At 49.2% G+C, this 26757-nt stretch overlaps 1 protein-coding gene across 7 annotated transcripts in view; it reads left to right on the top strand.

Annotated features, from left to right (window-relative positions):
* The first annotated feature begins 1042 nt into the window (after positions 1–1042).
* RBM19 (RNA binding motif protein 19) overlaps positions 1043–26757 on the top strand; it is a 143155-nt gene continuing 117440 nt past the window's right edge. The window contains exons 1-11 of one of the 7 annotated variants that reach the window (XM_077834752.1): positions 1043–1214; positions 12601–12783; positions 13874–14005; positions 14247–14285; positions 14901–15123; positions 19119–19405; positions 21377–21457; positions 21818–21896; positions 22788–22859; positions 24486–24686; positions 26488–26618. In XM_077834752.1, coding sequence (XP_077690878.1) covers positions 1179–1214; positions 12601–12783; positions 13874–14005; positions 14247–14285; positions 14901–15123; positions 19119–19405; positions 21377–21457; positions 21818–21896; positions 22788–22859; positions 24486–24686; positions 26488–26618 — 1464 coding nt within the window. In that variant the 5' untranslated portion in view covers positions 1043–1178. Of the gene's footprint in view, positions 1215–12600; positions 12784–13873; positions 14006–14246; positions 14286–14900; positions 15124–19118; positions 19406–21376; positions 21458–21817; positions 21897–22787; positions 22860–24485; positions 24687–26487; positions 26619–26757 lie in introns of those variants that run through there. The other 6 variants (XM_077834748.1, XR_013348037.1, XM_077834751.1 and 3 more) reach the window with 6 other exon arrangements.

Genomic DNA, 26757 nt, shown 5'->3' with positions numbered 1-26757 from the left:
GGATCTCAAAGCGCATCACAAAGGTGACCAAGCATCACGAACCCCAGCGTACAGCTGGGGAAACCAAGGCACAGCTCCCAAAGTGCCTTGCCCGAGGTCACAGAATCAGGACTAGAAACCAGCTCGGACTCCCAGTCCCCCGCCCTGACCACTAGCTCACACTCCCTCCTACCAGGAGCTGGACTGATGCCGCCAGCTCAGCGCCTGTCGCGTAGCCCCTGAGCAGGCAGGATGGGGCGTGACTTGGTCCCCGCCAACCTGGGCCAAAGAGTTTCACAGCGTCTCGGGCCCATGGGGACCATTCGAGCATCCAGTCTGAGCTCCGGCGTGCTGCGGGCGGTTCCGTCTCACCCGGGCCCCCGTGTGGAGCCCAGCAACCGGGGTTAGGCAAAAGCTCTTCAGCCTTGGGAGACGAGAACCAAAGCCGGGCGAGAAGGGGCCGGGCGAGAAGGGGCCGGGGCCGGGCGAGAAGGGGAAGGGGCCGGGGCCGGGGCCGGGCGGGGAGAGGAGGAGGGCACCAAAGGCCGGCTGGGAAGAGGAGACACGTCTTCGCTGGGTTTCCCCGGAAATGCCCCCGCGTGTGCGGGGCTGACTCCGGCCACGGCGGCTGCCCGCGGCTCCAGGCGCTGGACGGGCCAAGGGACGTTTCTGGGGAGAGACCTGAGCAGAGACACACCCAAGCGCAGCACGGCGAGTCTGAGGTGACCCCCGGCGGTGACGCAGCCACGCGCAAGGCAGGCTCCCCCCCTCCGTCCCCGGCCCTGGGTGCGCATGCGCCGCTGCCCGCGGGCCCCAAGCCTGGGCGGAGACTCCAAGCCAGGTGTGAGCCGGCCGGGACTGAGCCCGCTCCCGCCCCGTAGCTCGGGGCTGCAACCTCCCCCGTCTGCCAGCGCCCGCTGCTGACCGCACCTCGGCACTGCGCCGACAGGAGGAGAAGGTCCCCGCTTCGCGCATGCGCATTAGCTACACGAAGGGGGGACCGACCCTCCCCCGCCCCTTCCCGTAAGGTTTCTCCGTCCTTTGGCCTCCTCGCACGTGCGTGCCGTGCTGCCGTTGGGGAAATCACGTGACTCGCTGCGGGCAAGATGGCGGCGGCCAGCGGGCGGCGTGAGCAGTGCTGAGCGCGGGGGGCTCCGTCTCTGAGTGGGGAACAGGCGGGCCCAGGGCCCCTCCCCGCCATGTCGCGTCTCATCGTGAAGAACCTGCCGAGCGGGGTGAGTCCGGGGCGGGGGAATGGGGGTGATCCGTCTGGGGGGGTCCTGCCGTGGGGTCCCCACTTGGGGGGATGGGTATAGCCCTGGGGGGGTTCCCCACTTGGGGGGGGAGGCGGGGGAATGCGCACACCTTGATTATCATGCACATTGTAGGGAGAGTGGTCACTTTGGATGAGCTACTACCAGCAGGATAGTGAGTTTGTGTGTGTGGTTTTTGGAGGGGCGTGAGGGAGTGAGAGAACCTGGATTTGTGCAGGAAATGGCCCACCTTGAATATCATGCACATTGTGTAGAGAGTGGTCACTTTGGATGGGCTATCACCAGCAGGAGAGTGAATTTGTGGGGGGGGGTGGAGGGTGAGAAAACCTGGATTTGTGCTGGAAATTGCCCAACTTGATGATCACTTCAGATAAGCTATTACCAGCAGGACAGTGGGGTGGGAGGAGGTATTGTCTCATGATCTCTGTGTGTATATAAAGTCTGCTGCAGTATCCACGGTATGCATCCGATGAAGTGAGCTGTAGCTCACGAAAGCTCATGCTCAAATAAATTGGTTAGTCTCTAAGGTGCCACAAGTACTCCTTTTCTTTTTGCGAATACAGACTAACAGGGCTGTTACTTTGAAACCAGAGCTCTGGTGGGAAGTCCCCTCTTGGGGTAGGTGGGGGAATGGGCATAGCCCGGGGGTGGAGAGTCGTCTCTTCGGGGGCAAAGGTAAATCTGGGAGGAGGGACTGGGGGAGGAGGAAGGATGGCTATAGACCAAGGAGGAGGTGAACTGGGGGGGAAGGTGTTGCCGGCACAGAGTGCCTGTGGCAAGCAATAGTTGGGTTTGTTGCCCAACTGCGTCGCGTCAATGACCACAACGGGGTGGAGAAGCAGAGAGATTTATTTGAAGCTTTAGATAGGGCACAGGGAGACTGAACTGTTTTAAATTCTGCAGCCCTGCATGCAGATTTCAGTATACATTTTATACCTTTGCCTACTTTACTACACAAGCTTATGCAACCAATTACCTGTTGCCCCGTACAATACCATAGCCAATTAGCTAAAGCAGCCAGTTGTGTTTTTCCTCAGTAGCATTGCCCGAGCCTTGCCTTATTTGGCTCTATTTGTTACTGTTTTTTGCTAAACATTTCTGCCTTATTTATACGTTTTCCAGGCCGAAGCTGGCCTTGGCTAGCAAGCCATGTGCAAACCTGTCTTTTTGTGTGCTAGCTTCCTCATAGTTTTGCAGGGTCACAGAAAGTTTAAGGAGCGTAGGGGCTTCAGTTTGCCTGGGCCTAGAGCAAGGGGGCTTCATTGACACTCGTGGTCTTCCACCCTCCCGAGTTACCTAGAGTAGTACCCAATGTCACCAACAACTCCCTTCTTTGAGAACACTTAACAAGCTTGCAACAACTCAACTCAACTCAACAACTGAGTTTTTTTATATTTTAAGGACAATAAGTGATTAAGTGCTGAGGAGTTAGAATTCTTAACAAGAGGATATAATGGATTTTTTGTGGCGCGGGAGGCACATATTTTGTATATGTGTGTTTTACAACAAGCAAGAGGAGAATGATAATACACAACACGGCACCTGTGACCAGGAGACGAATAATGCCTTCCCCCAGGTTGGGCAGCCATTCCCAGAGTGAGTCAAAAATAGTGGGCTTTTTTTTTTAGGGCTTTTTACTGGTTAAGAGCCTGTTTGGCTGACAGGATGTGCTTGTTAATATCCTGTGACTTTTTTGGGACATATGTACAGCATTTATTTCCAATTAGGGCACACACCCCGCCCTGTGCAGCCAAAACGTAATTTAGGGCCTGGCGGTTTTGCAGGGACAACAACCGGAGTTGATAAAGTTTCGTGTTGAGGCTTTTCGTTATGGCCAAGGTATTATTGGCTAACTTGGTGAGGAATACAGAGAGCTGGCAATAGAGCTTGGCCAATTTACCCACCCCATATGCTGGGAGAAGGATTATACCGAATTTATTTTTTTTTTACTAATGGGTTCGAAGGTGGCATACAGGGACCGCTGATGCCGGGGACAGCCCGATGGGAGGTGGGCCATGACCCGAAGGGGAGGGGTAAGGTGTCCCAAATAACGGTTTTTGTGCCAACGGTGGGGTAGCCATTTATAGGCTGAGTTACCACAGACATAAAAGGACTGTTCATTGGCTGCCTTGCCATTGTAGCCCCATTTGTCGGCTGCGGCTTTTAAGGGGGTATAATATTGAAGCCCTTCGCCTGTGTCTTGGCCAGCACTATTAAATAGAGGAATAGTGGTATTCGTGGACGGGGACAAATAATACTGACAGGTACTGTTACCAGCAAACCAGGTATGGTTAACAGTGGCTTCCTGGCGATAACAAAGGAGGCCCATGGGGACGGAGCGTAGCTGGATGGGTTTGGGGGCATGGGTCGCATTTCAGTAGGGTTTCCAGGGATTAGTGTTGCTGCTAAACTTGGCCTCTTTAGTACAGTTTTCTGTTAAGGTGGGCCACGTTTGCAACCGAGTGGCGTTTGCTTTTATCCACCCATCACAGAGGTCTGACCAGTTGGGGGCAGTTGCCCTCCAAGGGAAGCTGGCCACATGGTAGGGGATCTGGGAACATATCCAGCAGTTGGATAGATTAAATTTACGGGCAAAGGCGATTTTGAGGCCTTATAGGTATTTACATTTAAATTAACGTTTTTTATTTATCTTTTTTTTAGAGCGAGAGATATGGGGAATACTAGGCAAATGACACCCACTATGAGAGACCTCATGGTGTATATGCCCTTGTAGCCCCCCACCCCCTCCCCGTGCTTATGTTTTTTTAAACAATCATTTGAGTTCAAGATTGTTGGAGGGTGATGGGCTGTATGGTTCACCGTTCCGCTGGGGGAGGAGTAGGCACCGCCTTCAGGCGAGAGTGATGGATTCAGTTTTTGTGTCCCTTTGCCGCCGTGTGGGAAACCAGCAGGACGGTGTGGGGTCCCTTTCACTTTTTTTGGAGAGGCTTGTCCTTTCAGGTACGAGCAAGCACGGAGTTACCTGGCTGCAAGGAGTGGACAGGGGCATTTAATGGAAGAGGCTGGGAGTCTTTGGTATACCTGTGGAGAGAATAGAGAACAGCAGACAGAGAGCACATATGCTGAGACAAAAAACCACACCCCATTTTCCACTTTCCTGCCAGAACTGGTTTTCCATTTATAGGCCATGCCCTTTTAAACATAATTTTAAGGGGACTAAGCCCTAATTTACCCTTTGGGAGAGTGCAGACGTGGAGCAGGACAAGGGGCAGAGCATCGGGCCATCGCAGGGAGGCTTTTTGGCACACTTTTGAGAGGTGTTGCTTAAGGGTTTGATTGGTACGCTTCACTACACCACTGGCCTGCGGTTTCCATGGCGTGTGGAGTTTCCAGGGGATCTGTAAGGCATCTGAGATGTTTTGAACGATTTTTGATGTGAAGTGCGTTCCATTGTTAGATTTTTTCCGTTGGGGGAGTCCGAAGCGGGGAATAATTTTCCTAACAAACTTGAGGGCCACTGTTTTGGCAGTGCAATTACGGCATGGGAAGGCTTTAGGCCATCCGCTGAATTGATTCACCAAGACGAGGAGATATTTGAACCCTTGAGTTTGGGGAAACTCAGTAAAATCTATTTGCCACTCCAGTTCGGGGCCTGGATTCCAAGGTAGCTGGTGTTACTGGATGTCCTGGCCGAGGGTTATTTTTTGGCAGACTAAACAGTCAGCTTGTGTCTGGGTAGCCAGGGGTCGGAGTCCTGAAGTCAAGAAGTATTTTTCCATTAGCTGGATAAGGGCTTCCCTGCCAGCGTGAGTGGTTTGGTGTAGCTGCTGCAGTACTGGCCGGATTAGGCCCTTCGGTAGGAGGATTTTTCCTTCCGGGGAATGAAGCTATCCCTCTTTTTTCTGAAGACCGAGTTTGTTAGCTAGTTTTCTCTCTTCCCCAGAGTACTGAGGGGTTGGAAGCTTCCCCACTGATGGGATAAGGGTATGCATGTGGGCATTCTTAGCTTCCGGTGGAGTCAAGGTGGTGGCATGCTTGGCTTCTCTGTTCTCCCTGGCATTGCCCCTGGCTACGTATTGATTTTTCCTTTGATGAGCTTTACAGTGTACCACCGCTACTTTTGAGGGGAGTTGTATGGCTTTTAGGAGCTGGAGAATTTGGGGCCTGTACTTTACTGGGGAGCCGTGGGCCGTTAGCATTCCCCTTTGCTTCCACAGGCCAGCATCGGCATGTAGCACCCCAAAGGCACACTTTAAGTCGGTAAAAATGTTGACCCGCTTTCTCTTTGACAGTTTGAGTGCATGGGTCAGGGCTACCAGCTCAGCCAGCTGGGCAGAGGTCCCGGTGGACAACCCCTTGGCCTCTACGGTATCATGGAGGGTTACAACAGCCTAACACGCCCTCCTTTGCCCATTTATGACAATGCTGCTACCATTTGTGTACCACTTATAATCCGCATTTGGGAGCAGCTGATTTTTTAAGTCCTGGCGGCTGGAGTATTGGGCATTTATGATTTCTAAACAGTTGTGTTTCTGTTTCTCTGTTTCTGGCAAGAGGGTGGCTGGGTTGAGGGTGGGGCAAGGCTGCAGGGTGACCTCAGGGTTCTTTAACAGCTTAGCCTGATACCGAGCTATCCGAGCCTGGGTGAGCCAGAGACCACCCTTGGTATTCAGCAGGGCTTGGACCATATAGTAATATGGCAGGCGACCAGCTTGGCTTAACAGTGAAATCCTAGCGGATCTTAAGCATGAAAAAGAAGCTTACAAGAAGTGGAAGGTTGGACATATGACCAGGGAAGAGTATAAAAATATTGCTCGGGCATGTAGGAATGAAATTAGGAGGACCAAATCGCACCTGGAGCTGCAGCTAGCGAGAGATGTTAAGAGTAACAAGAAGGGTTTCTTCAGGTATGTTGGCAACAAGAAGAAAGCCAAGGAAAGTGTGGGTCCCTTAATTAATGAGGGAGGCAACCTAGTGACAGAGGATGTGGAAAAAGCTAATGTACTCAATGCTTTTTTTGACTCTGTCTTCACGAACAAGGTCAGCTCCCAGACTGCTGCGCTGGGCATCACAACATGGGGAATAGATGGCCAGCCCTCTGTGGAGAAAGAGGTGGTTAGGGACTATTTAGAAAAGCTGGACGTGCACAAGTCCATGGGGCCGGACGAGTTGCATCCGAGAGTGCTAAAGGAACTGGCGGCTGTGATTGCAGAGCCATTGGCCATTATCTTTGAAAACTCGTGGCGATCGGGGGAAGTCCCGGATGTCTGGAAAAAGGCTAATGTAGTGCCAATCTTTAAAAAAGGGAAGAAGGAGGATCCTGGGAACTACAGGCCAGTCAGCCTCACTTCAGTCCCTGGAAAAATCATGGAGCAGGTCCTCAAAGAATCAATCCTGAAGCACTTACATGAGAGGAAAGTGATCAGGAACAGTCAGCATGGATTCACCAAGGGAAGGTCATGCCTGACTAATCTAATTGCCTTTTATGATGAGATTACTGGTTCTGTGGATGAAGGGAAAGCAGTGGATGTATTGTTTCTTGACTTTAGCAAAGCTTTTGACACTGTCTCCCACAGTATTCTTGTCAGCAAGTTAAAGAAGTACGGGCTGGATGAATGCACTATAAGGTGGATAGAAAGTTGGCTAGATTGTCGGGCTCAACGGGTAGTGATCAATGGCTCCATGTCTAGTTGGCAACCGGTGTCAAGTGGAGTGCCCCAGGGGTCGGTCCTGGGGCCGGTTTTGTTCAATATCTTCATAAATGATCTGGAGGATGGTGTGGATTGCACTCTCAGCAAATTTGCGGATGATACTAAGCTGGGAGGAGTGGTAGATACGCTGTAGGGTAGGGATAGGATACAGAGGTACCTAGACAAATTGGAGGATTGGGCCAAAAGAAATCTGATGAGGTTCAATAAGGATAAGTGCTGGGTCCTGCACTTAGGACGGAAGAACCCAATGCACAGCTACAGACTAGGGACCGAATGGCTAGGCAGCAGTTCTGCGGAAAAGGACCTGGGGTGACAGTGGACGAGAAGCTGGATCTGAGTCAGCAGTGTGCCCTTGTTGCCAAGAAGGCCAATGGCATTTTGGGATGTATAAGTAGGGGCATAGCGAGCAGATCGAGGGACATGATCGTCCCCCTCTATTCGACATTGGTGAGGCCTCATCTGGAGTACTGTGTCCAGTTTTGGGCCCCACGCTACAAGAAGGATGTGGATAAATTGGAAAGAGTCCAGCGAAGGGCAACAAAAATGATTAGGGGTCTGGAACACATGACTTATGAGGAGAGGCTGAGGGAAGTGGGATTGTTTAGTCTGCGGAAGAGAAGAATGAGGGGGGATTTGATAGCTGCTTTCAACTACCTGAGAGGTGGTTCCAGAGAGGATGGTTCTAGACTATTCTCAGTGGTGGAAGAGGACAGGACAAGGAGTAATGGTCTCAAGTTGCAGTGGGGGAGGTTTAGGTTGGATATTAGGAAAAACTTTTTCACTAGGAGAGTGGTGAAACACTGGAATGCGTTGCCTAGGGAGGTGGTGGAATCTCCTTCCTTAGAAGTTTTTAAGGTCAGGCTTGACAAAGCCCTGGCTGGGATGATTTAATTGGGTATGGGTCCTGCTTTTGAGCAGGGGGTTGGACTAGATGACCTCCTGAGGTCCCTTCCAACCCTGATATTCTATGATTCTATATGGGGAGTATATATTTGCATAACCCCTTCCAGTGTTAGCTTTTTGGCTTTCTCGAGTACTAGGGCAGTAGCCGCGACTGCCCGTAAACATGCCGGCCAACCCTTTGCAACCTGATTCAGTTGTTTAGAAAAATAAGCCACGGAATGTTTTTAGGTCCCCAACAACTGGGTTAGGACTCCCAGGGCCACCCCTTTTTGTTTACATATATACAATTGAAATGGCTTAGAGAGATCCGGCAGACCCAGGTCTGGAGCTTTCATTACCTTTTTTTTTTTAAAGATTCTAAATGCCGTGTTGGCTTTTGGGGACCAGTGAAAGGGATCGTGATCCGTTCCCTTGACACAGTTATATAATGGTTTAGCCCATAGTTTAAACTCTGGGATCCAGATCCTGCAAAAGCCCTCCATACCCAGAAAAGCCCTGAGCCGTTTACGAGTGCTTGGGGTAGGGACTTGACATATAGCTTTCTTTTTTTGTTTGAAAGCTGGCGCTCCCCTTGCCGTTTGTGAAACCCTAGGTACCGTACTTTTGGGAGGACGATTTGAGCCTTACTCCGTGCAACCCGATATCCTTGGAGCCCAATATGGTTCAGGAGGCTTATGGTGGCTTCAAGGCAGGGAGAGAGGCCCACAGTGGCAAGTAACAAATTGTCTACATATTGCAGAAGGAGGGCCTTTCCCTTATTGTCCCACTTCTTTAGGTCCCTGTCCAAAGCCTGGCCGAAGAGGGTGGGGGAATTTTTAAATCCCTGGGCCAACACTGTCCAGCAAAGTTGCTTTTTAACCCTTTTTTGGTCCTTCCACTTGAAGGAGAAGATTTCCTGAGAGGGGGTGTCAACTGGAATGGTAAAGAAAGCGTCTTTTAGATTGAGGACCAAAACATGGGTATACTGTCCCCCTATAGAAGCCAGTAGTGTATACAGCTTCGGGACAAGGGGGTGCAGAGTTTTAACCCGTTTATTTACCGCCCTTAGGTCCTGTACCAATTGATATGTGCCATTAGGCTTTTGTACGGGCAGAATGGGAGTGTTCCAGGCTGACTGGCATTTTTGCAGGATGCCGTACGTTAGGAACCGATTTATAGTTTTCTGCAGACCTTTTCTGGCTTTCCTTTTGATTGGATACTGCTTGATTTGCACTGGGCCCTTCCCTCGCATGAGCTGAACATTGATGGGGGTTTGGTAGGTGGCCTTTCCTGGGACCCCTGCTGCCCACACTAAGGGGTACACGTGGTCTTCCCACTGGCTTCATTTTGGGGCTTGTAGAGCTGAGGATTCAACTGCAAGGGACATGATTCATGCATTCTCGGGGGGTAAGGTAAGGGTTATTTCATCCTCAGTAAAATGCAGGGTGGCGCGTAGGCAACAGAGCAGATCCCGTCCCAGCAGAGGCGTTGGGCAGTCAGGGAGGTATACCAGCTTGTGAGAGAGAGTTCTGTTTCCCAAAGCGCATTTCGCTGGGGCATACACTGGGTACTTGGTGCCTCTGCCTGTGGTGCCCACCACGGTAAGGGAATCTGCCACAGGCAACTGAAGGGGTCGGTTCACGGCAGTCCATGCTGCTTCAGAGTCCACTAAAAATCAATATTCGAGCTTTCCACCCGCATTTTTACTCGGGGTTCTGGGGGCAGGGCGGTGCGTCTCCCCTGACACCCCTATTTCTGCTCCCCTGCCGCCATCATGGGGGCACGCTCCCTTTCAGGGCACTCATTTTTTCAGTGTTTCTTTTTCCGGCATAAGGCTCACTGGTTGCGACCCAGAAGTCTCTCCTGCGGGCCCGGACGTTCTCATCCTCTGTTCCTTCCTCCCCGTCCACTCTTAACATCCCGGGGTCGTCCCTTTGTGCCAGCCTGCACTGCTGCTACCGGTATTTTACATTGCCTTTTTTTTTTTTTTCTTTTTTAGACTGTAAGCTTGGTTTGCAGTTTTTAAAAATCTGTGCCATAGTCAGGCCCATTGGGGTTTGCGTTAGTATTCTGCCGAATGGCATCCCGAATGCGCTGTAAAAGGGCAACCGGACTTCCCTTTGGTTCCTGTATTATTTTATACGGTTTTGCCCAATTGTTGTGTCGGACAGCCGAGTGTCGGAGTCCATGCAAAAGTAACTCCTTATAGGAGGTGAGATGGGTCATGAGTACGGGGTCATTCGGGTTTCACCTGGGGTCTGCTAGGGGGACCGCGTCCTCGGCAGTGGGGACATTATTTGGATCCCTTTTGTGTCTCTGCCATGCCTCCTCCCTTGCCTTAGCTGTAACCTGATTTTGCTCTACCTTAGACAACAAGGTTTTCAGGAGGGTATTAAAGTTGTCCCAATCCGGCTTGTGGCTATTGAGGCACCCCTCGAAAACTGAAATAAACCAGCTTGGGTTCGTTGAGAATTCCCCAGCCTGTGTTTTAAAAGCTGCTACGTCTACTGGATTGAATGGCACATGGGTATAAACTTGCATGGTGGTGGCCTGGCGTCCGTCTGCCCCTGGGCGAGCCACAACGGTCTCGGTAATCAAAGGATAGAGTCCCACCAAGGGGGCAATCTCTGTAACCCAAGGCATTCTACCCTTATAAGGTGGGGGTGTGGGGGCCGAAGGGGACACTGAATCTGCCATTACAACATTGGGGGGGGTTCTGGGGGCTAACATTAGCTACTACCGGTCCTGTTGGAGTCAAATTACATCTCTGTAGAACGTCTGTTCTATCTCTTAAAGCCATAAACGCTTGCGCATACAGATGTTTATTCCATTTACCCATTTGCTGACAAAACAGAACTAATTGGAGGATCGTATTATAATTGACTGACCCTCCCGGTGGCCACCATTCCTGGTCCTCTAGCCGAAATAGAGGACAGTCTACTGTACAAAACCTTTTTAATTTGCTTTTTGTTATTGGATTCGATCCAAACACTTTCCAGTTTGCTAGAATGCATTCTAGGGGCGTGCACTGTGCCCTGCCTGTAGTACTCTGTCCCTGTCCCATATTTCCGGACGACACTGGGCGTCCCAAGGTCTTAACAGAGAAAGTCCAGACCACTGGACTGTTCCTACCTTTTTCAAGGGACTGGTTTCCCACCGTCGCCTGCAGTTGCTTCTCCACTATAGGGGCGCGTTGCACCGTTGTGCCCTCCGAGGTCGAGCAAATCGCGTCTCCTCTGAGGCCTCCCGATGAACTCACCGGTGCGCGCTGGGCGTCGGTTGTCGCCGCAGTCCGTCGACCACCAGGAGGGGTCCGGGCAAGGCTAAATAGCAGCCTCGAGCCCCACGTTGGGCTCCAAGAACTGTTGCCGGCACAGAGTGCCCGAGGCAAGCAACAGTTGGGTTCGTTGCCCGGTGTGCATCGCGCCAATGACCACAACGGGGTGGAGAAGCAGAGAGATTTATTTGAAGCTTTAGATAGGGCGCAGGGAGACTGAACTGTTTCAAGTCCTGCAGCCCCGCATGCAGATTTCAGTATACATTTTATATCTTTGCCTACTTTACTACACAAGCTTATGCAACCAATTACCTGTTGCCCCGTACAATACCATAGCCAATTAGCTAAAGCAGCCAGTTGTGTTTTTCCTCAGTAGCATTGCCCGAGCCTTGCCTTATTTGGCTCTATTTGTTACTGTTTTTTGCTAAACATTTCTGCCTTATTTATACGTTTTCCAGGCCGAAGCTGGCCTTGGCTAGCAAGCCATGTGCAAACCTGTCTGTTTGTATGCTAGCTTCCTCATGGTTTTGCAGGGTCACAGAAAGTTTAAGGAGCGTAGGGGCTTCAGTTTGCCTGGGCCTAGAGCAAGGGGGCTTCACTGACACTCGTGGTCTTCCACCCTCCCGAGTTACCTAGAGTAGTGCCCAGTGTCACCAAAAACTGGGTGAGCGTAGCCTTGCGTGGTGGCCCTATGTGCAGAGGAGGGTAGGATGTAGCCCTAGGGACGAGAGGTGAAGCGAGGGAAGGGTTCAACATGGGGAGGGATGGTTAGGGTCCGGGGGGGAGTAGAGGTAAACTGGGGGGTGCACTTGGCGAGGAGGAGGAGGGAAGATTACAGTCGGAGGGGTCCCATGTGGTGCGGCATGTGGGCTAAAGCCTTGGCGGGGGGGTGGGGAGGGAGAGGCCAGTGTGGGGGGATATCCCATATTGGAGAAGGGCAAGGAGGGTTTGGGGCCAGGTTTAAGGTGAGTTCTTTGGGAGTAGGGCTGGAGGGACAAAGGCTAGGTGGTGCCCCTAAGTTGCAGGACTAGGGGGCACAATTTGGGGATTGCTCTGCTTTTTTGTTATGAAGGGTCTCACTCTCACTGACCATTATGCTAGGAACCTAACCCTGGTCAAGGGGGAGCTTACTTCTTAGGCTGAGTTATGGAAGTCATGTAGGGGTTGCTGTTTATTCTGAATCAGTGACATACTTGTGCTTTACAAGGCACCAGATACTGAGCCCCTGCTCTGAAGATCTTGCAGGCTGACAGACAGATATAGAGACAACAGGACTGGCTTGCAAACTGAGAGGGAATTTGACTGTTATCAGCATAACCTGTGCTTCAGTATTAGGGCGATAAGGGCTACAGCAGTGGTGCCCTAAACATTGTGTTTCTGAGGCACCATAAAGATGAAGTCCTCGTGTACTTCAACTGTGAGCTTTTCAGTGCAAAGACTTGACTATAAACCACCTACCACCCTTTTGATGTGCTATAAATAATTTACCTCCCTGGTGCCTGTCCTCTTTTTACAGATGAAGGAGGATCGCTTCCGGAAGCTGTTTGCAGCCTTTGGCACGCTGACTGATTGCAGCCTGAAATTCACCAAGGATGGCAAGTTCCGCAAGTTTGGATTTATCGGCTTTAAGTCCGAAGATGAAGCCAAAATGGCAATGAATCATTTCAACAAGAGTTTCATAGACATGGCCAGAATAACGGTGAGTTGGTCTTAAAATGAAATGTTTGTTTCTCTCTCTGGGAGAAGTTTGCCACTTGATATTATTTTACTCTTTAGGATGAACTAATTGTGTTTGTGTCTGTGCAGAGGAGGAGAGGAGATTCACTAAACCCTGCTGGCTATATATACTTCAGTGGTGGAGCCTTGTTCGTGGGGTGATTATAAGGCATTCCAGTGACTTGTGTTAGTAATTATCCCTGCTGCTGTTCATGGAGCCGGGTTTGAGTCCTAGTCTCTTGCTCCCCCACTGGCAAGGGCTAGGAGTACTGTGGAAGCTACACACTAAGGAAAGAGTCCTTTGCCCAGTGTCCAGCCTGAATAAGCATGCCATGTGCTGGGCAAATATGTGGGAGATAAAATCCTCCCCTTCCTCTGTCCCCACGAGCTGCAGAGCAGCTATGGAGCTGTTGGCCACTTGGGCCCAGTGGCTGGAATATGTTCTCAGGGTCCATACAGGGGTTAGGAACAGGAGGATCTGCCGTGTGGGTGCTGCAACGTGATCAATATGGCATTCCCCCAGCATCCTATTTCCATACACTCAGTGGGACCATACCAGTTCTTCTGCGAAGGGAGCCACTGCAGAGGTAGGGCATGATCTGCAGCATTTTATCTTCAAGCAGAGGAAGGCAGGTGAAAATCTTCTTAGTTTTGGTCAGGTTGATGGTAAGAGGAGCAGTCAGATTCAGGTGTGCAATACAAATCGAATTGGTTGTTAGTCTGCTCTATCCTTTGCTCCAGCAGTGCTGTTCCAGTGCTAGGCTGATTTAAAGTCTCAGATCTCTGGGCTGAAGTTGTGTACGTGCTTCTTAAAGTTATTTAAGAAATTTACATTTTCTCTTGTTCTACGGAGACAATGCACTGGATGAAAGTGGAGAACAGAACAGCTTGTTTGAGTATGTCCGAAAATAATTAATATAATTACAGACTTCCCTCCACTGAAGGGCCATAAACAGATGGCTCTGAATGGGCCCTTAGCATGGTAGTTTCTAAGTCTTTCTGCTTTAAATGCAACTGAAATAATAAAACTAGGACCTGTTATAAGGGGCCTCCTTGTTGGTGTCTCTTTTCAGGTAGAGTTCTGTAAATCATTCGGTGACCCATCGAAACCCAGAGCTTGGAGCAAATACTCCCAGAAGCCTTCTGCACCAGAGAAACCCACCGATAAGCCCAAAACAAGTTCAGCTCCCACAGAGACAAAGAAAGTAAGTCATACTCGCTTTCCTCAGGTATGCAACATGTACATCAGTAACTTTGTCTGGGGAAGTGCACTCTGGTGGCTGCAGCAGGGGGTCTGGAATTCGGGGCTCCTGTGTCCTATTCCTGGTTTACCATTCGCTTGTGATCTTAGTGAGCACTTTCTGCCTTTTTCCCGATCTGTATAATGGGGTTCATGGCTATATCTTAGACAGGCTTTTCTGAACCGTGTATGTTTTCTTCTTTCAGGATAAAAAGAAGAAAAATACAACAGGAAACTTAAAAGAGGTGAGTTGAGAAGAGCAGTGTGTGAGAATTGTCCATTTGAGAAGGGTTTGATATAGAAAGTATGGGGTAGAAATTGCTGAGAACTCTCTGCATTGATTCTGTTCTCGGAGCCAAGACTTCTGGGTTCTATTCCCAACTTGAGCAAGTCACTTGACCTTTCTGTGTCTCCGTTTCCTCATCTGTAAAATAGTGAACTTTGTAGGTTGTCTGTGTTGTGTGCTTAAAGTGCTTTGACATCCTCAGGTTAAAGGTGCTTCATAGAAGGGCAAAATACTTTATATCATTAAGAATTTCACTTGCTGCCTCAGAGTTACTGTCTGCACTTGTGTTTAATTGGTAGCATTTTAATTAGGAAGGAGTGCTTCTTCCAGAGCTGTTGATTCAGGTGAGACAGATGGTTTAACTATGTCGTATCCTATAATACTGGATGTAAATTCGTAAATGGAGTGTAATTGTCCACATCTCATGGAGGGGAAATCAGCCCTGGCAGGTGAAAAGCTGACGCCCTCCCCTGAGATCTTACCTGCGAGGAATTACACAGTGACCCTGATCTAAACTTGGCTACTTGCCCCTGTGTCTGTCTTCACTGCTCATGTGTGTGGTTTTTTCCAACAGCTGGAAGGAGATGAGGCATTCAGAGAATTTTTGGTGGTTCATCAAAAACGGACGCAAGTGGCCACATGGGCTAATGACACGTTGGCGGAGGAGCCCAAGACAGGGAAATCAAAGCCGGCGGATGACTATCTGAACTTCGATTTGGATGACTCAGAGGAGCTCAGCGAAGAGGAGGAGGGCAGGAGCAAATGCCACGAGGAGCAAGAAACCACAGGCACCAAAAGTAAATTTCTCCCTCTGCTCTGTTCATCCTTCTCTTCAGTGGTGTACTGATTTGGGGCCTGATCCTGCGGTGTGCTGAGCAGCTCCTGGAAAATGCTGTGTGCCCTCACATCCCATTGGAAATGGTGGGAATTGCAGTAGTTCAGCACCTCACAGGCTCAAGCCCTATATCCCAAAAGAGGAGATACAAATTGTGCCGTAACTATGGTTTCAGTGTGGGTAACAAAGGCTGAGACCCTCAGTCCCTCTCCAGGGAGCCTGAACAATCTGAACTGCAGACTCCCTGGTTCGTCTGCCCAAGTGAATCTCTCCCATTCCCCATCCACCTGGGATTCTGCAGCCACTCTGTTCTCAACCCTTTAATTAACCCTCTTGCTATGTTCTCCCTAACATTCCTTCTGAAGCAGTGACATTTTTCCTGCTTTGTCTGAGACCCAAAGGCTTTTCAGAAAGTTTGGATAAGGCACTGAGCTGGAAGATGTAAGTTTCCATCTCTGGCTCTGCCAGTGACCTTCAGGGTGTCCTGGGACAAGTCAGTTCCCTGTGCTTCATTTTCCCCTCCCCTTTGTCCATGTTGTCTATTTAAATTGTGAGCTCTTTGGGTCAGGGATTGTGCATGCATTCAGTACCTAACACAATATGGCTGGAATTTTGGTCAGAGCCTCTAGGTGCTACTGGAAATCATATAATTGACTGAACTGAACTCTTTTTAGGGGACATGTTTAAGTAACTATTACCGATTGCGGTGTCAGTAGAGAGGGTTTTGGAACAAACCTATACATTAAACAATAATTAGTCACCAGAGTTCTGAAGAAACTCAAATATGAAATTGCAGAACTACTAACTGTGGTATGTAATCTATCACTTAAATCAGTCTCTGTCAGAGGACTGGAGGATATCTAATGTGATCCCTATTTTTAAAAAAAGCTCCCGAAGCAATCATGGCCATTATAGGCTGGTAAACCTAACTTTAGTACCAGGCAAATTGGTTGAAACTATAGTAAAGAACAGAATGATCAGACACATAGATGAACACACTGTGTTGGGGAAGAGTCAACACAGCTTTTGTACAGGGAAATCATGCCTCACCAATCTGTTAGAGTTCTTTGAGGATGTCAACAAACATATGGACAAGGGTAATCCAGTGAGCTTGGGCTTTTAGAAAGCCTTTGACAAGGTCTCTCACCAAAGGCTCTTAAGCAAAATAAGCAGTCCTAGGATAAGAGGGAAGGTCCTCTCATGGATCAATAACTGGTTAAAAGATAGATAACAAAGTCTAGGAATAAATGCTCGGTTTTCACGGTGGAGAGATGTAAGTAGCAGGGTTTCCCAAGGATCTGTATTGAGACCAGTGCTGTTCAGCATATTCATAGATCTGGAAAAAAGGATAAACAGATGGCAAAATTTGTAGACAATACAAAATTACTCAAAATAGTTAAGGCAAAAGCTGACTGAGAACAGTTACAAAGTGACCTCACAAAACCGGGTGATTGGACAAGAAAATGGCAAATGAAATTAGATGTTGATAAATGCAAAATAATGCACATTGTAAAATATAATCCTAACTATACACACAAAATGATGAGGCCTAAATTAGCTGTTAACACTCAAGAAAGAGATTGCGGCGTCAAAAAGGCTAACAGAATGTTAGGAACCATTAGGATAAAGATTGATATTTTCTGTCTTCTTTTCTTAATGCCACTATATAAAGCCATGATATGCTCACACCTTGAATACTGTTTGCAATTCTGATCACCCCAACTCAAAAAAAGATATATTAGAATTGGAAAAAAGTACAGAGAAGGGCAACAAAAATTATTTGGGGGTGTGGAACAGCTTCCATATGAGGCGAGATTAAAGACTGGGACTGTTCATCTTAGAAAAGAGACAGCTAAGGAGGGATATGATAGAGGTCTTCACAGACATAAATGGAGTGGTGAAAGTGAATAAGGAAGAGTTATTTACCTCTTCACATAACACAAGAACTGGGGATCACCCAGTGATATTAATAGGCAGTGGGTTCAAAACAAACAAGGAAATACTTCTTCACACAACACAAAGTCAACTGTGAAACTTGTTACTGGGATGTTGTGAAGGCCAAAAATAGAACTGGGTTCAAAAAAGAATTACTGTATATACTTGTTCATAAGCCAAATAGTTTTGGTAAAAAAGTGACGCATCAAAGAGCAGGGGTCGGCTTATAAACAGGTCTACACCAAAATTTGATGATTTTAAACCCTATGAAATAGTTGAATTGAATATCTAATGCATTGTCGTTTTGTTTACCTGGAGCATCTGCAGGCATGGAGCCCTCAGTTCCCTGTGGCTGTGGTTCGCTGCTCCCATTGTCTGGGAACGGCGAACCACGGCCACAGAGAGCTGAGGGGCTCCGTGCCTGTGAACGCTCCAGGTAAACAAAACCTCCCGACCCGCCAACAGCTTACACTGACGGACTGGGAGCCAAAGTTTGCCAACCGCTGAAATATAGGGTTGGCTTATGAAAGGGTCATACAGTTTTTACTATTTTTACCTATCCATCTTGGGGGGGTTGGCTTATAAACGAATGGGCTGATGAACGAGTATATACAGTAGATAAGTTCTTGGAGGATAGGGCTACCGATGGCTATTAGCCAGGATGGTCAGGCATGCAGTCCCATTCCCTGAGGGTCTCTAAGCCTCTGACGGCCAGAACTGGACAACAGGGAATGGATTTCTCAGTTCTGTTCCCTCTGAAGCATCTGGCACTGGCCACTGTTGGAAGACAGGATACTTGGCTAGGTGGACTGGTCTGGCCGTTCTTATGCGCATTTTACAAATACCTGTGTCCCTTCTATTTTTTAAAGATTTCTCTTTGAATCTTGGCAAACTCAGAGGTGGTTAACGTTTTAAATATCAAGAGAGGACAAGAATAATAACCCCTAGCTCTTCTCTAACGCTTTTCATCAGGAGATCTCAAACCACTTTACAAAGGAGGCTAATATTGTTAGCCCCATTTTACAGATGGGAAAACTGGAGAAATGTAAGACTCCAGTGAATCAATGAACAAATGCACATATATCCTGGCTGTGTACCGTGCTTCAGATTTCAGCTGAGAGTCTCATAGTTGTCTGCCTATTGGTCTCCATTTGTAAACCAAACCCCAAAGTCAGCTCCTCTATAGTTGTGCTCACGGCTAGTCCATGCAAAACCGCACTTGTATTACTGTTGTTATAGCTCCTTCCCTGCCATCCAATTCCACCTTTGTTCACCTGTCACACCTTGTCCTAAGCTAAGACAAAGTTTTCTGGAGCAGGGCCTGTATTATGCCTGTATAATGCCTAGCATGTCAGTGCCTTGGGTGCAGTTGTGATATGGATAACTAGTAATGAAGAACGCAATAACATGCAGAGTGTGGGTCTCCAGCGTAGCGTGTGTTTCGCTGTCCTTGTGTATTGCTGATCCAACTTTTTAAATAGCAGAGTGTTTTTAGTGCCAGAGAAAGGCCGACAGCCTGGAAAGCCAAAACCTTCTGTTGAGTCCTGTAGGGTGAGCGTTAGCAGAGTAGGATTCTCCCCGACAGTGACTTTGCATGGAATACCCTCAATGGTAGGAGGGAGACATTCAGATCCATGGCCTGTTTAGTCCCATCTGCTGAGACAGTGTAATGCCAATAGCACTGGTGATTTTTGTGATGGGACCCCTCTCTGCTGGGAATCACCAGACCATCTAATCGGTATCACCCAGCAGCCCATCAGATAGTAACAGCCTCTCATCCTTACCAGCCGTGGCTGGATTTGATCATCTGACCCGAGAAGAGGAAAGGGGATGGTACTGGGATGGAAAACCTGAGCCATCCTCTGGTACCTCCTGTGTGTAAAGGGTGTCTGCTCTTGCAGTAGCCCAGCTGGGCAAAAGGAATGTGGGGGCTCGTGCTGCTACGGGCCATTTGCCCTGCTGGGGAAAAGGGGTGTGTGTGCACGTGCAATATCTAATGCCCATCTCTCTCCTCTCTGGCAGTAAAGAAGAGCCCCAGAGAAAAGGCAGCTGCCAGGCCAGAGCTCTCTGATATGGACTACCTGAAATCTAAAGTGGTGAAAGATTCCTCGTCTTCCTCATCCGAGGAGGAGAGTGAGGAGGACCAGCTGGACAGCGAGCAGCGTGAAGGGGGAAGCGAGGATGAGGAGAAGCCCAGCAGCTTGGAAACTATCGGTGCCCAGGTGCAAAAAGGGGCAGAGCTGGCAGGACATAGCAAAGGGCAGGGGACAGTGGTGGAGAGGAAGAAGACGAAAGGAGCAAAATTGGAGGTATAACCTAATTAGAGATGGGCCTGAATTGTAACCGTGGGTGCCAGCTCCCCTGCAGTTTGGCTCTGGATATGAACTTGGCAGCTGCAGTCCATCTCCGTTCCTACGGGGAGAGATTTCCAAATCTAAAGGTCTGTGTCCTCCTGTCCCTCCCATAACACTGGGTTTGCAATGAATAATCACTATATCTATTCTAAATAGATATATTTGTAAGAGAGGGAGGATGGCCTGGTGACTAGGGACTTGGGAGACATGGGTTCACGTGCCTTCTCTACATGGGATGCTGCCGGGAAAAACAGGCATGAACAGGGACATCACAGGGAGAGGTGAGCAAGGTCCCCGTTCATTTGAGAAATCTCATAAAGGCAAGCACCAGAGTTGCAGCCATTCGAGATGCAGCAGACGCAAAGTTTTGGGCCTGCGCCTGATTTTAGGCAAACCCGGTTATAACACAGGGCATGGACTGTTTGTGTTTTGGGTTCAGTTCCCTTTTGTGCCACCGACTTCCTGTGCAAACTTGGGCAAGTCACTTAGTGTGTCTGGCTCAGTTCCTCTGCTGTACAATGGGGATAATAGTTGCCTACCTCACGGGGGTATTATGAGGTGCTCTGACAGTACAGTGGTGGGGGCCATATAAATACCTAGGCTTTTGTTTTGTATGTCTCCTTGTTTAGCGTTTTGTTTCAGAGGGGCAGTTTTCCATAGTGCTGTCTCAAAATCAGTCCCCTGGGTGGTCAAGTTGTGGGACACCACATGGAGAAATGTGAAAGCAGATTAAATTATTTGACCATTGAAGGGACTGTAACGGTACGTTCCCTTACTGTTACATCCTTAGACACACATTAGGCTGGGTCAGATACTCTGAAATCTTTGTGGATGTAGTTGGAGCCATCTTACCAGCTGCCCTTGTCTAGTATGCCTTGTTAGTCACAGGATGCCCAGGGCATTGTACTAGTAAATGGGAATATGTACAGGATTACTGCCCTTAGTACTGATTAATCCTGTGTTTTACTATCTCACCCAGGTTACACTGTAACTGACTAGATATGCTAATCAAAACTTTGAAAAGTGACTAGAGATTTTGGGTGCCCAACTTGACAGACCTTGAAGAGGCCTGAATTTTAGAGGATGGGTGCTTGGTGCCCTCCAAAATTTGGAGCCCTTTAAGATGTCTCAGGTTGGCCCCGCGGAATCACCAGCTGTTTTATGAACACTGTGGCACCTATGACTTTCCCTGACTGTGGGGGCTCAGTCTCTACGTACCTGAGCAAGGCACAGGCAGAAACTGGGAACTTGTTATACGCATGCAGGCTCAGCCCTTTGACCTTAAATAAGGCAGGAATCTCATGGAGTAACTGAGAGCTGCAGGCCAAACTAGGGCAGATGCTGTGTATATGTGGGATCTGTTAGACCCACTGGAGGGCTGAAACCTCGAGGCTCTCTAAGGCAGGGCTTGAATAACCTACTGGCCTGCCAACTAGCCACATCTTCTTGTCAGAAGCTGATATAAAAGATGGGGTGGAGATGCAGGGGTAACCCACTTATGTGAATCCCAGCCCTCCCATCTCCAAGCTTCTGGGATTCCCTGATTGCTGTCCAGGGGTAGAAGGGGTGTTTGTCTTTCATTTCCCATGTGTGCCCATCACTATAGTATTTCAGTGCCTAACTGAACCCTCTACCCCACCTCTGGCTGTTGGAAGGGCCAAAGCGCTGCCCCTCTCTGTTTCTGCCCTATCCAAGTCTCCTGACTCTGTAATGTGAGGGGAGGGAGGGAGTCCTCTGTGTCTCAGTCCTTTCCACAGCCTCCTGCTTGCTGGTAAGACTAGCTCTGTGGTATCAGGCCTCTAACTCTCCCATCTTTCCTCTGTGCTGCCGGCCACGGTTGTCTCTTGGTCTGGAAACTGTTCCAGATTAAACCTCTTGCCAAGGATGACTTTTCAAATGTTGTTTCTCACTTTTTCCTCTGTCCAGCTGAAGAATGGGGCCAACCCTAATGCAGCTACCACGCCGTATACAGTGAAACTGCGTGGTGCCCCTTTCAGTGTTACTGAGGTATGTGCCCTGCCATCGCAGCCTTACTGCTCCCTTGTTTAGGGCTTAAATCATGCTTGTAACAGGGAAGAGAACGATGGTCCTTGGATTCCCAAGGTCTAGCATTCAGCAGCCAGCAACTTAAACCATCATGTATTTTGCAGGGGCTTCTAGGTATCTGCAGGCTAATGGGTTAGTTATGAGAATGGAATCTGGCTTGGTATGTTCATACTGTAGAGGGTCCCTTGGACTCTCTGTCCCTGACTGTGTTTATGAAAGGTTTTTGTAGTGTCTACTCAGCATTCATAACCTTTACAAAAGTAGGCCTCCGAAATCTGCCCAACTTGCTAAAATTCTTGTTTTCCTCTTTTCTATTTGCAGCAAAACGTTCGAGAATTCTTCTTGCCCTTGAAGCCAGTGGCGATCAGGATTGCAAGAAACGTACATGGGAATAAGACAGGTACTGGCTGCAGGGGTTTGTGCATTGTGGGTGCAGGAGATAGCAGAGATGTAGTTAGGAATGCTCTTTCCTGTGCCGGCCTTTGCTGTCTCCTGTACCTGTGATTCCAAATCACTACGAATTGCCTCATTTCTCATACATCAAGTTCCTTTGACTTGCTCCAATCGCCTTACCTTAGAATGGAGTTATGAGGCATGACACTGTAAAAATGGTGCCCCTTGCCCTACAGCTCTGTTCCCTGTGTGCAATGAGCCACTTTGACTTGCTTTGCTGACCAGTGGGATTTACTGCTTTCTACAGCTCCAAGCTCTGCAGAGTCAAATGGGAGATGGCTTCTGTTCTGGTTCATGCATCTTCTATAGAACTGTTAACCAAATTCCAGTTAGAGGTTCTTTACCTTGAGGTTCAGCTCTTAACCACACCTGGAACCGAGTTGGGTCATGGTTATTGGTGATGGTGCGTGGACCAGAGGGGACCCAAAATGAGTCCAGGGGTGGTAGTATATTTCCACAGTGCATTGTTTTCATAACCTTAGGGGGGTGCATCTTCTATCCCGTCATTAGTTCGAGGTATGTTAAAGTGTATGGAACCCATGGGGTGTAGCTGCCATATCAGTTTTAGACCATTTACGTGCACACAAGCAAGAACAAAAGTCATCTTAAACAATCATTTCTCTTTAATGAAAGAACCCTTCCTGTCTGAAATCTGATAGTTGTTTTCAGCCCAGAGTCAATTTGTAATGGGAGATAAACACGTGTCTATGGAGATCTAATACAGAAAAAGCTGGCATCATTAGGTTGTGCTTAACTGGCTAGTTAGTGCCAGTGTGCGTGTACATACAAGCACCCGTATAACCCTTGTGATGCTCAGTTGAACCTGATTTCCTTCCAGGTTACGTCTTCGTTGATTTCAGTGGCGAGGAAGAAGTACAGAAAGCCTTGAAACAAAACAAGGAATACATGGGTAAGGGCAGCTTGTAGGTCCTCGTTACCGACCCTGATGGGTCTGTAGGTGTTGTGACGCTCTGCTGTAGGCCCTGTTTGCTGCTAAAGTGTCAAGTGGATTCTGGTCTGTCTCTTAATTTTGCTCTGGCAGGAAATGATGTTGATCATGGTCGCGGGCCAAAAGCAAAGAGCAGCATGATTTACAACCCTGACTCTGCAAAAAAGAACAGGAGTACTTGTGGCACCTTAGAGACTAACAAATTTATTTGAGCATAAGCTTCCATTCTTATTCTTGGAATGGAATTCCATTCCATTCTTAGGGCATCCAATGAAGTGGGCTGTAGCCCACGAAAGCTTATGCTCAAATACATTTGTTAGTCTCTAAGGTGCCACAAGTATTCCTGTTCTTTTTTGCAGATACAGACTAACACAGCTGCTGCTCTGAACCCTGACTCTGTTACTCAAATTCATTAAAGAACCAAATGCTAAACTGTCGCAACCTAACCAAGTAGTATGGGGTTGGGAGAGCAGGGCGTGTCATAAATAAGCTGTTGGACTCTGGCCCAGGTTGGTATTGGCTGAAAGCTGTCGTCCTCTGCTGACTGGCTGGCCTCTGTGAACCAAGTTGGTGGATTTCAGTCCAGTAACCACATCACAAAACCCACCCTCTCAGTTGGGAGTCTGAGCAGAGAGGTCAAGGGATTGGTAGAGTCTTGGGGAGTCTTCCCGTTCCTGCCCCAAAAGTCCCACCATGGCAATGTGAATACAGCTTGCTGTGCGGCAGCCTATGCTGTATCTGTATCTCTGGCTGTATGGCGAGCTCTGACCTGTCCGTGTAGCACCTTTCACCCGCACTAACCCTCCTGCAAGAAACCTTCTGGGGAGCAGTCCTGATCTTGGGATCTCTGCTGTATAGGCCAAATGCCACAAGCTTGCTCTCAAAGTCACTTCTCTGGTATCTTCAAAAACTTCAGTGCTCTATGATCAGAAGCAGTGGGCAAGAAATGAGGAATGCTGTCTCTCATACAAAATGACACTGAGATTGGTACCGTAGAAGCAGCTACAGTAGAACTGACTTTTAACATGCAGCTCTTTTGTAGCTTCTGGTGTTAGGCCAAAGCTCCATTATGCACTTGGGAGAAGTGTCTTGGTCTTTCCATTTGTCTTAAACCTAAAAACTATGATTTAAATGTGGCTGGGATGGCACAGTGGGTTAGTGCTGGAGCCCTGTGTTCAAATCCTGCTCTTATCCCAGTCCTCAATGAAAGCTGGTCCTATATTGCAAAACCATTATTGTGTGGAAGCAATAGGACTGGAATGGGGAGGGGTCGTGAGAACTGGAATGCGCTGCCCTGACTCTGTGAGGTGTCTAGCCAGTGGTGTTGCTCTCATTTTGATGAGCACCATGCTTTCCCCAAAACAGCATTAACGTTCTTCTCACAGAGATGGGGTGGGCTGCATTCATGGGCGTGTGGGGGGTGGTATTCCACAGGAGGTCAGTGGAGTTTTGCCAGCTTACATTGTCAGTAAATTTGGCCCAGTATCTTTAGAAATGACCATATATTTTAATTATCTAGGCTCAGGTCTGGTTAAGGCCTTTGGAAGTGCCTGAGATGTAAGGTTCCCCCTGTGTTGTGTGTGGCAGGTGGGCGCTACATTGAGGTGTTCCGAGAGGAGCGTGGGCTGAAGATGAAGCTCACCCGGAAGGGTGAAGACCAGCCCTGGCAAAGGAGGAAGAAGGACGATGAGGAAGAGGAGGACCTCTCTGAGTCAGGAAGGCTCTTTGTCAGGAATCTCCCTTACACTAGCACTGAGGAGGACTTGGAGCAAATATTTTCCAAATATGGTAGGGAATGGAGCTCCAATCAGCTTCCTGTTTCCCCCCAGAAATCTGAGGGTTAATCATCTTGCCTGGCTGTAAATACTCATTTGGATGCCAGGGAACGAGAAGGCTGTGGCACTCTCTTAGCCTGCAGATGCCCAGATACAAAGGGATGGGCACCATTTTAAAACTAAATCTTTACAACTGGAACCCATTTCAAAACTCATGGTCATGTTTGACCTCCTGATTTGCAATCTCTGTATGGAGGCCAGCTATAGAGGAGGCCAGCTTGGCTGAATTCCCTTCCACCTCCAGGACATCTCCTAGCTCAGGGCTGAGTAGGATTTATGGAGCCCCAGTGTGCCACTGGAAGAGAAGAGACTGGGTGGTGAACTGCCTCCCCTTCTGGCCCCGGATAGATCTGGCTGGCTTGTTTCCCTGCAGAAAAATGACTTTCTGAAGGGGAAACAAAAGGAAGCCACAAGAGCTGTCATGCGACTTTTTCCAGCCATATGTTTTGGGTGCCCAGGGCAGCCGACAGAGAGGTAAATCACTGTGGGGCAGGAGGCGGGACTGGGGAAGACCCGGCTGGTGGCTCCTACCCTGCGCTGGGCTCCGCTGCTAGACTGGGCTGGGGAGGACAGGACTTCCTCTTCCCCTGCATGGCATCCGGGGCTGGGTCAGACCCACCCCCAGATTTCTCCCCTGGTTGCAGGAAGCTCTGCAAACTCTTCCCCCCACCCCCACCCCTTCCTGCACCCATCACGCCTCAGCTGCAGGGGGGAGGATCCCTGTACAGGGAGCTGCACCTGCATCTCCCTAACCTCTGTGCATCCAGACCCCCTCATACCCAGACCCTCCTGCTAAGCCTCACCACCCCTGAGCCCCACTCCCCCTGCACCCACACCCCTACCCCACTGAGCCCCAACCAGTTGCACCTGGATCCGCACCCCACTGAATCCCACTCCCCCAGCATCTGGACCCCCCACTGAGCCCCCCATACCCAGACCTCCCTGCCGAGCCCTATCCCCCCTACACCTAGAGCACCCTTCCCAAACACCTTCACCTGGACCCTCCAGCAGAGTCCCATTACCATTGCAACCAAAAAAACACAACAAGCCCCTGTGTATCCAGGTCCCCCCCCCCCCACCTCCACACTCGGATCCCCCACTGAGCCGCCTGTACCCAGATTGCCCCACACAGAACCATCTCAACCTACACCTGGATCCCCCCTACTAAGTCCCTCCACACTTGGATCCTGCCTTGCTGAGCCTGCCTGCCCACACTTGGATCCTGCCTGCCTGCCTGGTACGCCTCGCAAGGAGGGGCAGGGCCCTGGGGTGTTTCTTGGGCAGGTCTGGTCCTTGCACTATGTCGGTTGGGTGCAGCCTCACTGCTGAGTCCGTGTCTTGGGAGAATGGGGGTGGAGATGTACAGTGATCTCCCACCTCTGTGCAGCCGGCGGCCTGTGCTCCCCAATGCCATGCTGGAGCCTCCACATTTATTTGACAAATAATTTGCAGAATTTTAAAATATTGTGTGCAGAATTTTTAATTTTTGACACAGAATACCCTCAGGAGTAGGATGTGGGGGAAGTTGGTATTAGGGTTGGTATTACTGTACCAACTTGGTAAATAAAGGTTTCGGTATCCATGAGGACAACCCTTGAGTAGGCCCAGATTCTCTCCTTGCATGTGCTAAGCTGACCCAATGCTCATGGCTTCGTTCCATCAGCTGGACTCCTACAGAAGACACCAGCTCAGAACCCTGCTCTGCAGTGCCTGAGAAGGGAGTATATGTCATGGAAAGGATTTGCCTTTTGCAGGTCCCCTGTCAGAGATCCATTTCCCCATAGACAGTCTGACCAAGAAACCCAAGGGATTTGCCTTCATCACCTACATGATCCCTGAGCATGCTGTGAAGGCCTTCGCAGAAGTAGATGGGCAGGTGTTTCAGGTACAGTGACTCTAACTCGCCTGCATGGTTAGGTTGAGGGGGAGGGGATGTTCGATCATAGGGATTATTGCCAGAAGGTCAAATGCTTATGGTGGTCCCACTGTGCACTGCTAATTGGGATGCCTGATGTCCTCAGTGC

The sequence above is a fragment of the Eretmochelys imbricata genome, chromosome 15, assembly GCF_965152235.1.
Source record: "Eretmochelys imbricata isolate rEreImb1 chromosome 15, rEreImb1.hap1, whole genome shotgun sequence".
Taxonomy (NCBI): Eukaryota; Metazoa; Chordata; order Testudines; family Cheloniidae; genus Eretmochelys; species Eretmochelys imbricata.
This window is presented reverse-complemented; position numbering and strand designations above follow the sequence as displayed.